A 13754-nucleotide genomic window follows, 5' to 3' on the forward strand; every position below is an offset into this window, starting at 1 on the left:
TTGTCAGAGTAAGAAGTGACAGATTGTTCCTATTTTTAATATGGCCCAGTCCTTCACTTGTTGAAGTCAGCAGCAACATTCTTATTGGTTTCAATGATTGTTAACAAGTCCACCTTCTTTAAGATCAGAAATAAGGGCACAAACAAAAATGAAAACATGGTACCTGAAGGCCTAACATTTGCAGGATATTCGTGTTCATATATTGACTCAAACTTAACGAAAAAGTCTATTAGATTCCTTGCTATTGCCAATTTTGCTTTTACATATTAACTAGCCAATATTACTGTCACTCTGTCTGAGGTTGTTATTCTTTATATCCGTCACTGCTCTTTTGGAAATGGGTTCTTTTGTTTTTCAGTCCCACTGGAAACTCTGGGCTTAAAAAGAGTAAACAGGCTAGCTGGAGGAGGGATAAAACTAATAGCAAAAGGGAAAGATAAGAAGAAGGAAGATATTGGCACTAAGCACAAAATTGAGATATTGAGAACAAAATTAATCAAGGAACCAAAGGACAAGAAGAGAAGAAATTCTTGATTTGCTTATACACCAATGCTCGGGGCCTGGGTAACAAAGAAGAGGACTAGGAATTGCTCATTTAAAAGTATAAATTCAATCTAGTTGGTATTACTGAAACCCAGTGGGATGACTAGCACCACTGGACGGTTAAAATCTATAACCAATTTAGGAAGTCTAGAGTTAGCAAAAGGGGGGGGGAAGCGGCACTTTATGTCAAAATTGGCATTACCTGTTTTTAAGTCACTGATAACTCAGATGGACCTAGGTCAGAGGTGGGCAAACTGCGGCCCGCGGGACCCTCCTGCCCGGCCCCTGAGCTCCCAGCCCGGGAGGCTAGTCCCCAGCCCCTCCCCTGGTGTCCCACCTCCCTCGCAGCCCCAGCTTGCTGCGCCGACAGCGCAAGGCTCTGGGCAGGCCGGGCAGCGCAATTTCAGAGCCGCAGCCTGACCCGCTGCTCTGGGAGGTGCAGCTGCAGCGCCGGCAGCCATCGGTGCTTCAGGTAGCGCGGTAGGGGGACAGGGAGGGTTGGATAGAGGGCAGGGGAGTTGGGGAGGGCGGGTAGTCAGGGGGTGTGGATAGGGGTCGGGTCGGTCAGAGGGCAGGGAACAGGGGGGTTGGAAGGGGCAGAGGTCCCGGGGGCAGTCAGGAGTTGGGGGGGTCTGGAGGTGGTCATGGGACAGGGAGTGGTGGATGGGGCAGGAGTCCCGAGGGTGCGGGAGTCGGATAGGGGGGCGGGGGCCGGGCCACGCCTGGCTGTTTGGGGGAGACACAGCCTCCCCTAACCGGCCCTCCATACAATTTTGGAAATCCAATGTGGCCCTCAGGCCAAAAAGTTTGCCCACCCCTGATCTAGGTCCTAACAGATCAAGCACAATATGAGGTACCAGTCGGTGTCTACTACAGACCACCAAATCAAACTAGGGAGCAGGATGACAGCTTCATTAAGCACCTATTTACAAAGCGGGGGTGGGTGGGGGGTGGGTTGGAACTGTGTGATCACGGGGAACTTCAATCTGAGTGACATATGCTGCAGGTCTCATGCTGCCAATACTAAAACATTATTGGAATTTCTAAACATTATAGATGACAGTCTCCTAATTCACAAAGTGTTGCCGCCAACATAGGGGAATTCTATATTAGACCTTGTTGTAACAGATAAAGAGGAACTGATCACACAACTAAAATTTAATGGTAGCTTAGGTACAAGTGATCATGACTTGATCACATTTATAATATGCAAGCAGAATAAAGTCCAGACAAGTGATATATATACTTGGTGCTTTAATAGGGCCAATTTCACAAACCTGAAAACAAGTATGAGCCAAATCAGCTGGGAGAAAGAATTTAATCAGAAAAATGTGAATGACAATTGGAAATCATTTAAGAACACCTTCCTAGATGCCACAAAATCCCACAGGCCACAGCGAGGATTAAAAAAAAACAACAACCTGGTTTAGAGGGGAAGCAAAGGGAGCTGTAAAAAAATTAATATATATATTACAAATGGACAAAAGGGATGGTTGACAGTAATGAATATAAATCAGAAGTTAGGAATGGTAGAAAATTGATAAGAGAAGCCAAGAGACACAAGGAGAAATCTATGGCCAGGAGAGTTAAGGACAATAAGAAGTTTTTAAAATATATTAGGATAAAAAAAAATCCTGAGAATGGTATCAGTCCATTACTAGATGGAAATGGTAGAATTATCCATAACAGTGCAGAAAAGACAGAAGTGTTCAATAAATATTTCAGTTCTGTATTTGAGGGGGGAAAAAGAATGATGGTGATAACACTCTTTCCATTCCACTAGTATTTCTGGAGAATGTTAAAATGGAACTTACTGAAAGGTTAGACATTTTCAAATCCGCTAGTCCAGAGAGCTTTCATCCAAGAGTTTTTAAAGAGCTCACTGAGGAGCTTGCTGGCCCATTAATGTTGATTTTCAATAAGCCTTAGAGCACCGGGGAAGTTCCAGAAGACTGGAAGAAAGCTAATGTTGTGCCAATTTTTAACTACGGTAAAGGGGATGAGCCAGGTAAGTATCGGCCTGCCAGCCTGTCATTGATACCAGGCAAAATAATGGAGCGGCTGAGTCAGGACTCAATAAATAATGAACTAAAGGGGTGAAATGTAATTCATTCAAATGAACATGGGTTTATGGAAAATAGACCCTGTCAAATTAACTTAATATCTTTTTTGATGAGATTACAAGCTTGGTTGATAAACCAAATTGGAGAATTTCTGCTGGACAGGCTCTAAAAGAATATTTCCATTCAGTGTTGGTACAACTCCTGGAAAAGGCTATGATACTTCACAGGTGCATGGCAAGCACCACATCAAATACTGAATCAAGGTTTAACAGACAGCAATAACAAAGGATGAATTTCCCACAAAAGGTGACATCCCACCATGTTGCTCTTTTTTACTCTCAAGTATTCCCTTCCTGCATGTCTTCCCCATCTTCAGCTTTATAGACTACCAAAGCTAAAAGTAATATTTGCGTTAGATTTCCAAACAGCCTCACTGGGGGTGGGAGGAAAAGACTGATGACTTGCATCCTCTCCTCATCCTTGCCAAAAACCTTGGAAAAACCATGCTGTATACACCCAGATTTCAGGCTAGCATCTGAAAGGCAGGACTTTTGTTTTGTGTTCTTAACAGCAGTTCCAGATGACCTCTGCATGTACATTCTCTACTATGTTTAAATTCCTGACCTGTGTAATCAGCTTGTTTACATTTGGAAAATTACCCACTACCCTGATCATTTGCAAGGCTCTTACAAAAAGACACCCTCTGCCAACTGGGGATGGGGAAGTTGGCCCCCACAGCACCTGCAGGGACTTCTCCCATGTAGGGTTTACTGCCAGTAATAAAACCCCACAATGTAAGTCCACATCTTGGTAGGCTGAAATAAATATCTAATATCCTTATGATAAATTGTCAGAATCCACCTTTTGGTCATATCACTTAACAGCACTCCCCTCCCAAGCAGGTAGGTGCATAATAATAAGGAATGGCAGAGAACATACATTTAACTTGCTTTCTTTGATAAGCAGCGACTCCTGTCACAAATCTGTCAGCATGATGTGACACCTCTATCATCCCTTACATACTTGCTTGTGAACTGAGGCACTTTTAGACCACCCTTTTTTTTTTTTAATCGACCTTCTATGGAAACAAATGCTTTGCTTAACCCCTTCTGGACCATGTATTTAGCTCAAAATGACTATCATTATTATTTATAATTCGTATTACAATAGCATCTAGAGGCCCCAACCAATGTGCTTGCTACTGTACAAAGTAAGGCTAATCTCTATGGAGTGTGGACAGTCCTTTTGCTCTGGGTTTGTACAGATCCTAGCACAACAAGGTCCTGGTTCATGGCTATGGCTCCTATGCACTATGACAATACAAATAATAACAGTGAAAGACGGAGCCCTGAAGAGCTCACAGTCTACATAGACAAGCCACACAAAAAGTGGAAGTAGAAAGAGAGAAGTGATGTAGGGTCACACAGCAGGTCAGTGGCAAAGCCAAGAAGAGAATCCAGTTCTCCCGAGTCCCAGTCCAGTACCCTAGATCATGCTGACTGTATATTTCCTCAAACAATGAGCTCCTTCTCCCTACCACCAAAAACATCCCGCTGGCCAAGAATCTCTCTCTCTCTCATGTTCCCAAGTTCCTTACACGATCCGTAAGTGACTCTAAAGGAAGTTTCTGCTTTTTCAATGTATTAGAGACCTCACTTGGATACTATTTTAAACCAATTAACTACAGAGATCTCCCTGCTTAGAAAAGATTACATCACTTCAAGAATACTTTTCGTCCCACTCATTTTGTAGGTGAATAATCCCTGGATGTGAAATTGAGTTGACATTGCTCAAGGCAGGTAGAAAGGAGGAGAGTAGAGCCCAGGGCGTTCCTAGAGGGGATAACGGAGCAGCATGAGGGGGGAGCATGGCCAGGGAGAAAGGGGAATACCGTGCAGGGCAGGCAGTCAGCCTGCGATCCACAGCTCGACCACGGGTTAAGGAGTGCTACAGCAAGAACCAGGGGGGTGGGAACAATACATGAGGTCATAAAGCGGGATGAGAGGGGAACACGGCTGGCTGAGCAAATCTGGAGAGGATGGCCTGTGTGAACAGGGAGAGCCAGGGAGATGGGAAAAGTGGGGCCCCTCCGTTAGCAAACTAAGGAGGTTCCCTGTTAGCTCCGATCACTGATAAAGATGACAGCTGTTAGAGTTGAAAGTGCATCAACTATGCCAGCCTGTTGTGTCCACCCAGGCACAGAATCGATCGAGTCTGCACCAGTTCAGGCTATCCCAGTTCTTATCTATACAGTTTTTGAGTAAGGTAAATGGATTGATGCTACCTTTCCAGAAAATTGAGTGTGGTACTTTTGCATGTGGGCACAAGGGCCTCTTCAAATTCTTGAAAGGGGGAAAAAAAAATCAGACTAATTTTTCTAACTGCCCAAAGCTGACAGTGCTCAGAAAGCAAGATGGGACTCAGTCTTCTAGCAATGACTTAATGTTCAATAAGTACTTTAAAATTACGGGACAAATCCTTTCTTACTAGCCCCAGTTGCCAATTGCCCAGGGAATCCTGCTTCAGGCTGCAGAGCAGGCTCCACACCCCCTCACACTGACCTCACAGAGCTGGGGAGGAAAAGGAGAATCTGCATCCCAATGGATTCTCTGCCTCCACTGGTCCTCCTGCCTGGCCTTCCCCTTCCGTGCTAATGCATAGGGGACCCTCCTGGGGCTGAGCTCTCTGCAGGGATTATGCACCCACTCGATTCCTCTGTGACACACATCAGTGAAGACTGGACTGAAGCCAAGATAGCTGGGAAAAAAAATGGCTCCTGCTGGCTCGGTGATGGGTCTGAGATGTCCACATATCAAAAGGTGTGTTGTTAATATTTCTGTGGGCTCTGCATTATGACTGTAAAGAGCAACGACAAAAAGACTTTGAATAGTACAGATCTGCAGCCATGTATTTATTTATTTTTGACAGTACAGACTGTCCATTGGTTCCTTTTTAGGTTGCCGTTACTCAGTAGGAATAGTCCATATTACATGTTTGTATCTTGCATTATTGTCCTGTTACAATACGAAACTCAAACTGGACAGGATATTACATTTGTCTCTGCCCTTTAAAACAAAATGCTGAACAAGTGTAAACAGCCTGCCAGGCATCAACCTTTAATATAGTGTAATCTCAGAGCTATAAAGCTTCTCCGTAAAAGAGCAGAGTTATAAAGGAAACGCTGACAGATCTTTTATATCTGTAGCACACCATTGCTTTGTATTGCAGTTGCTTAAGTGCATTAAGTTTATATTAAGTTTGAGGTTTGAAAACTAAGCTCTTTTTAGGTATTAACAGATGCCAAAACACGTTAGATCCTTCTACCAACATTTCAAATGTGACTTGCCCCGACTCCATTCAGCTGGGTCCGTTTCCTTGGAACTTGGCAAATAAATAAATAAATAAATAAATAAAGAACCAACCTTCCTCTGAGACTAAGCATGGAGTTTTGAGAGGCCAAAAGGAGGTTACTTAATGAAATTAACACAGGAAGGAGGGGGGCGGCTGAAAATAGGGCTGGAAATGGGACGCTGGCAAAGCTGACTGTAAACCCTGTCTCACTACCTCCATAGTATTTAGCGAAGAAAGTTAACATCCACCAATAAAACAAAACTAACAGTGTTTACCAACCCTCATTCCCTATTGCCGTTGATCTAATCACAACCAATGCATTTCCAATACCGTAATGCAGAGCAATGGTGATATCTTAAAAATACCCACAAACGTGTTAAAATAGTTACTCTATGAATATTTTTTGACCAACCATCATGGCTCTCTCCATTTTTAGTGAAAACTTAGATTAGCACTGACATTTGCAGACTTAATCTCCAAATGCTTAATAACTGGTTTCTCCAGTCAGAGCTGCTCACATAGAATCAGTCAGTAAGCAAACAAACCTTTACCAACACTTTCTCTTCAAGACACAGAGCCAAATTCCCTGCTGATATCAACGTGGGGCTGCTGTTCTGAAGTCAATGGAGCTGTGCCGGCATTGTATCAGCAGTGAATATGCCACACAGTTTCTGCAAAACTAGTCTGGGAGTGCGTGGGGATGGGGGGGGCGTGTAAAATCTGTGCCAGATCTACACCTGGTATAGACTACTTCCCCAGCTGCCCTGGCTCAGTTGTGCTAGCCAGTGGCAATGTGGGGGTATAAGAGGGAGTAGCTACTTCATGGAAGCTCTTCCCGCCACCCATGCAGTGAAGGTAGCTCACCAAAGGAAGTAAGAGGGCAGTTTATTCCACCTCTCTCCCCTGCATGGTTGTGTAAAGTGGTTCACTATTGAGCCCTAATGAATTAAGCTTCACAGCAGCCCTATGAGATGGTAATAATCTTTACCTATTCTCGACAGCTAAATTAAGGTACAAAGAGGCTAAGCCTGGGAATTTCAAAGCAGCCTAAGGGAATTAGGCGAACAACTCCCATCAAATTTCAGTGGGATTTGGGTATCTGACTCCCTTGGACTCCTTTGGAAAAAAAACAACAACTGAGCCTGAATAGATTGGCCAGGGTCAAAGAGCGCTTGGAACAGAACCCGAGCCTCGACGTCCAGCCACTTACTTTAACACTCCCTTCTCAGCACAAAGAACCATGTTCAAACAGACACAACTTTAATCTTATAGCAATAAGTCCTTAAGTTAAAATGCTGACCCAAAAAAAAAGGGAGGGGGGAAGCGGGGTGCAGTCCTAGTGCAGCAGAGTTCTCTCAAAACAAAGGGCTGCCGAGAAGTCAAGAAAGCTAGCCGAAAGGAACAACGCCATCGATAGGTCCATCAGTGGCTATTAGCCAAGGCAGTCAGGGACACAACCCCATGCTCTGAGTGTCCCTAAACCTCTGACTGCCAGAAGCTGGGACTGGACGACAGGGGATGGATCACTCGATAAATTGCCCTGTTCTGTTCATTCCCTCTAAAGCACCCAGCATTGGCCACTGTCGGAAAACAGAATGGACCACTGTGTCTGACCTAGTATGGCCGTTCTTAGATTCTTAACTCATTTTTATTCATTTATCTGTTCATGAAACCACCACCGTGGTAAGTTTTCTTCTGGGTAAAACCAAACACGCACAGCGATTTAACATAAGCATGAAAACCCCCTCTGCTGCCACTAGTGTTCCACACCCCATCCCCCACTATGTGAACCTATTTGCTTTCAGCTTCACAGGAAAAGAAGAAAAAACATCCTTGTTGAAAGAGGAAATTATTTAAGCAAAGTTGTTTAGATAAAAGAATGATTAACAAGGCATATAATGAGGTATAAAAACTCCTGTTTTAAACATGCTGATTTCATCTCGATTGCTACTGAGGCCTGGGAAGGAAAGTTAAGGTGCATCAGAACCTATTTTACGATCTTTCCAAACAACAGAGACTTTTGAGATGGAAGTAATAAAAAGCGCAGCCAAATAGCTTTCAAATATATATCACCACTGTTTCACTGTGTCACCAATACCCACATTCAGTTCTCCTTTCGTTTCCTTTTGTCCTCCCAAGATATTATATATATATATATATATATATATATATATATATATATATATATATATATATATATGTGGCCTTTTACCTGAGACCATATCTCTTACTAAAAAAATAAACGGGACTTTGCTCTGCTTTGACACAGCCTTAATCTACTTCATTTGTTATAGATATTGCAACAAAACATACACAAGGGTCTTGAAATGTAGTCTGTGATGAAAAAGAGATGGAGACACCCATTTTTTAGAAAACACTACAGCATACAATAGTAATGGTCCAAACACAGCAGGAACGCTCTGATAAGCCGGAATGTTGGGGACTGGTGCTAGAGAACGTAGCAACATTTTTATAAGGAAATGAAAAGCATCTACAAAAAAGTTTTGCTACGCATATAAAATACACTCTTTCCCTGTTGCCAAGTTGCTCTTAATTGGTCAACTTTTAAAATTTCCCATTTTCCTCTGTTCTTAAAATGTGTTCTCTCCACAGTTGCCAGATAGGGATTTTATTTAATTATATGTGTGAGGAAGAGAGACTTTTCCATATTCATACAGCAAAACACACATTTTGGCAATCAACGGGCATTCAATAATAAATGCCTGAAGGGTTAAACAGACAATCCTGCAAGCACATGTTGAGCTTGTGAGTCCTGAGTTTGGAAAGGGCACATCAGTAACATTTTAAGGTGGCTCGTTTTCTGCTGTCCCCTTTCTGTGACTGTAACCCCCACTGTTATTAGTTCAACAAGTGGGTTCAGGAGACAAAAGACCCACATGTGTTTCCATCTAACATATCCATCTGCACACATTCAGCATCTGTCACACCTGACACCTTAAGAGCTAAGATGCCATAAGCAAAGTTAATGAGAATGATTCAAGGTCTCATGACGGTCAGGACGTTTACACTGCAACATAAGCCCGGGCTGAGACTCAGGCTTGAGCCCAAACCCCCATTTCCATCTACACACAAATCTCTCAGGTTAGGGTCTATTGCTTTGCAGTTTAGAGGCAGCCCTCCCGACTTGGGAGTCCACCAAAAGTATCCCACAGTCCCATGGGCCAACTTCCTCTCTAACCACAATCCTTATAAAGACAAGTTTCAGAGTAGCAGCCGTGTTAGTCTGTATTCGCAAAAAGAAAAGGAATACTAGTGGCACCTCAGAGACTAAAAAATGTATTTGAGCATAAGTTTCCATGAGCTACAGCTCACTTCATCAGATCCATTCCATTTCCACTGAATGCATCTGACGAAGTGAGCTGTAGCTCACGAAAGCTTATGCTCAAATAAATTGGTTAGTCTCTAAGGTGCCACAAGTACTCCTTTCCCCTTGGTACAGTACAGCAGCTCGGTCAGTCAGCATTTAACACTTCCATTGGCTTCCGAACACCAGGTTACACACACACCAGGAGAGAGCCTTCTGTGCCAGCAGTAGAGACTGACCAGAAGTCGTCTTTCGTGAAGCAAGCAGCTTCATGGTCACAGGAGCACAGCCAGATTTTGGTAAATCTCTGGTGCAAGGCCAGAAAAAACAATGGACTTCAGTAAGAGGACCAGGAATGACCACTCATACCAGCAAATAGCGAAGAAACTAGGAATGATGCAAATTTACTGGATCAATGACCAGTGCAGGGAGCGGATTAAGCATCTCAAGATTGAGTACAGAAAAAAAGAGAGACCAGAACCGCACCTCAGGCAACCCATCATCACACCCGTTTTTTGAGGAGTTTGATTGGGTGCTGTGCTGAGCATGGAGTCAATGGTGGTGTAGGATGACCTGGTCAGCCGGGATGGCGCTCTACTGGCCCCAGAACCCAGCATGGGGCCTGAAGGAAGCCAGCAGCAGGTGCCGAGTGAAGACAGTGAAGTGACCTGTTGCATTCAGCAGCCCTTTGCTGTCACAGGTCCATTCAGGGAGACATAGCTCACCCTCGGGCATCACAAAGACACAGCAAGCTACAGTAATGCAGACAGCACTGATGACTATGGAATCCAAACAGATATGCAGACACCTCCATAGGGATTTCAATCTGCCAAAGCACATTCAACCACCATTCTACACCTGCTGAGAGTGTAATTAAAAACTGTCTTCTGTCAGGGCCTCGGAAATCAGGACACAGTTTCATGAGCCCAGACAAAAGGAGGTATTCAGGGTCCTCCAAACCAATGGTGGGGACAGTAATTCAATTTATGACAATATCATTTGGTAGGAATAGTGTCCCAGCCTATCCGTGAATGTAGACTCCCAACAGGCAAAAAACCCTGGCATCATGAACTTTTTCATTGCACCCCGCTAACATTCATAAATTGACCTCTGTTATCCACAAAAGCCTACATCTTTGTGGTTTATGTAGGTCTGCATGACAATGGGATCCCACCAATTTGTGCTTGTGGCCATGCTTCGGAAGTGGCTGTACCAAGTGTCATATGCAGCAACAACTAGTTTGAGTCTGCCAGGTCTGTGTCCTCCTCCTTCTCCATCATAAGGTCTGTGAGGTGCCTTTGGTGGGTCAGAAAACACTGCTGAACCATGCATCCGCATCTCACAGAAGCTCTGTCAATTTCCTGACACAGGAGTGAAAGTGCAAGCAAGAGAAGTTCATCAAAAGATGCCTCCTTCATGTTGCTGGGTCCCGTAGCTAGGAGCGCAAAGACCAAAATGACTGCTTGGCAGGATGTGTTGGCGGGCTGTTCAAACTTCCTGCAATGTGCAGGATGGACAGTCACGTTTTTCCACAATGACAGGTTTCAGAGGAACAGCCGTGTTAGTCTGTATTCGCAAAAAGAAAAGGAGTACTTGTGGCACCTTAGAGACTAACCAATTTATTTGAGAGTCAAAGGGCTAGAGCAGCCACATTTCAAGAGGGTGCTAGGGATTCTGGGATGTGGTTGGATTGACTCAGGTCTGCGTGCTGCAGCGTGGACATCAGAGATCGAGGTTCGAACTCGGGTTAGAAAATTCTTAAAGTACGGTTAACAATCAATCAACGTAGACACTCAAGCTCTTAGTTCTTGAACCCCGGGTCTGCTGATTCGAGTGCCACTAACCTGGGGCTTACACTACTGTGTAGACATACCCTCACTGTCATGCTAAATAAGGAATCAGTATCAAAATTAAAATAAAACCCACAAAGAAATATTGCCAAAGCAAATGCATGGCTAAAATTCCTTGCAACTTACCAGAAAGCTAGGTGTACGTGCTGTAACATGGGTTTGTTTATGGAACAGCAAAGCTTGGATCAGCACTAAGGACCTTTATTGTTCTCTCTGAGTGGTTTAAGAACAGGTGTCTGATTTATCTATTTATTGTAAAGTAATCCATAAATAGAACATGACCTCAAAGAAAAGCATGACCTAGATGTGGGAGAAATTCAGGCTCTCCAGACTAGCATCTCATGTTACTCTTGCTTTGAGCCAGCCCTGAAAAAGTAGAAGTTGGGCTGCTGATCTAAAAGTCAAGCACACGCACAATAGCAGAAACTTGCCATAGAGAAACAGCCCAAAGAGAATTCATCAATTTGAATTGTAAAATAAATAATTTACTGGAATGCCAAATACTTACTTTTAAATGTACTTACGTAGTTCGTTCAATTACTGTCCCAGAGGTTCCCTACGTACACAAGATAGGACTTTTCTAATTACTGGAAATGTGCTATTAACTACATGCAAGCTTGTTCTCTCTAAGTATAGACAATCGGGGCCTAAGGGTGGTTGGACCTGGTAGAAGAGACACAGAATGTGTCTAACCGATAGCTAGAGCTTTTGTTCCCTCTCAGACCTGCACAGGAACCAGTCACAACTGCACTTACTGGGCTGTCCTGAGAACAGGGACTGCTTACTTCGAGAACATTCTGGGGCACAAGCCACAACCTAAAGAGCTACAGTAGAGGTGCGGCAAGGACCCCAACCCCCATGCTCCGCAAGGGCCAGCAGAAATGGCCAGAAATGCAGAGAAGATCATGTGGCACTCTCTTAAGAAATAGTGCAGCAGCTGTGCTTGGACTGTGTACCCAGGAACCCAGGGAAGCATTCTGCCTTCCCACACAGCCCCTGGGGTGGTGTGACTCCACTCAGACCCCAACACAGGCCAGTATGCTACTAGGCATTACCTGTCCTTGAACGTATTTAATGATGGGATTTTCGCAAGTGCACAGTGCCTGCCAAACTCTGCTCCCACTGAAGTCAGCGGGAGTTTTGCCACTGATCACAATGGGAGGAGAGTTGCACCAATGCTAAGCCCTTTTGAAAATCCCACCCTAAAAGTAGTGAAGATCAAAACACCATAGTTCAGAATCTGGTGAACTCCCCACAGTGAAAAATATCTACACTTAACCTGTCTAGAGTAGGTCTGCCTTCTCATAACATGCCCTTCTTCTAAACACGGCCTCAAGTTTATCAAACTTTAAAATGGTTATAATACGTATCTATCGCTCAGGGTTCCTGTGAAACTTGACTGATCAATTGTGTGACTGATTAATGAGAAGCAGCATGAAGATTGAGGAATCTGAAGAAGAGGACCAAGGGGATCTTGGCAACATGAAAACCTCTCATTCCCTTTACCACCAGGTAAAAAAATTCTTATTTCCCATCTGGCGGGGAAACTGAACCACAACAGAATGGTGTGTCTGCAAATATGCCCATTTTACTGTACCTTGCTTCGTGGCGTTGACTTCGGTGCCTCTCTTTCTAAAGCTCTTGTCAGACTGATAGGCAGGGACTGCTCACAACTGGCCTAATATAAGGAGACCCCAAAAATAAACAGACAATAAAAATACTTAAAAATAAACATGCACACACACACAAATAACTTTCTATTTAGTCAGATCACTCAGCATTACTGCCAAGCACCTGCCTGCTTATATATACACACACAACAGGGCACCAAGCAAAGGCAAAGCTCCCTCATGATTTCAAATGACAAAAATTTGGTGGTTCTCTTTAAAGAAGGTACCCGAGAAATAGAGATGGAAGGAGGCAGGAAAAGATTTGTCACCTGATTCAATAATAGTTGAGATCTGCTGTACCTTAAAGTACTCTATTTTAGCCTCACAACAGAATATTTCAATGCAGTCTATCACTTCACAGTGGCGTTCTATGTAAAAAAACATGGTGCAGGGAAATTTTACATCCTTGGTGCACATGCAGATCTGTGTATGTCTTCAGGATTATATTAAGGGCTCGTTAAACTAGCTCCCCCAGGGACGTAAGTATACCCGCAACTCATACTTCGGTTTAAGTTGTGTCTACATGGAGGGAGGGAGCATAGCTATGAGGGTTAGGGATGTGATTTTCACTTCCCTAATTAATAAAGCTATGCCAACAAGCAGCATAGACCTGACGTTAGCAACACCACTATATATTGCTTTATAATTTTGCAAGTGCTTCAGCTAAATTCAACTAAATGAACTCTTATGTATTAATAACACGAAAACAATAACTCTGTTTTACGTAAGTACAGGGTGTAGTACAGTGGGATCCTGGTTTATTAATAGGGCTCCCATGTGCTAAAGTAATACAAATAATTAAGTATTATTGATAATAAATAATAATAATACTTAAAGCTCCTGAGTCAAGAGCATTCGAAAGAGATGCCAAAATTATACATGTGATTATTTGAGGATCATCTGATCTTTCCCATTCCTACTTGACTTATACATAGACTAAACATAATAGCAT

The 13754-nt window shown here is 43.5% G+C and overlaps 1 protein-coding gene across 6 annotated transcripts in view; it reads right to left on the reverse strand.

Annotated features, from left to right (window-relative positions):
- FAM13A (family with sequence similarity 13 member A) overlaps positions 1-13754 on the reverse strand; it is a 198914-nt gene that overhangs the window by 137310 nt on the left and 47850 nt on the right. For 5 of the 6 annotated variants that reach the window (XM_048848645.2, XM_048848643.2, XM_048848644.2 and 2 more), the window contains exon 6: positions 12730-12810. The exons of the other annotated variant lie outside the window; for it this stretch is intronic. In XM_048848645.2, the coding sequence (XP_048704602.2) occupies positions 12730-12810 (81 nt within the window). The remainder of the gene's footprint in view (positions 1-12729; positions 12811-13754) is intronic. 6 annotated transcript variants of the gene reach the window in all.

The sequence above is a fragment of the Caretta caretta genome, chromosome 4 (genome assembly GCF_965140235.1).
Source record: "Caretta caretta isolate rCarCar2 chromosome 4, rCarCar1.hap1, whole genome shotgun sequence".
NCBI lineage: Eukaryota > Metazoa > Chordata > Testudines > Cheloniidae > Caretta > Caretta caretta.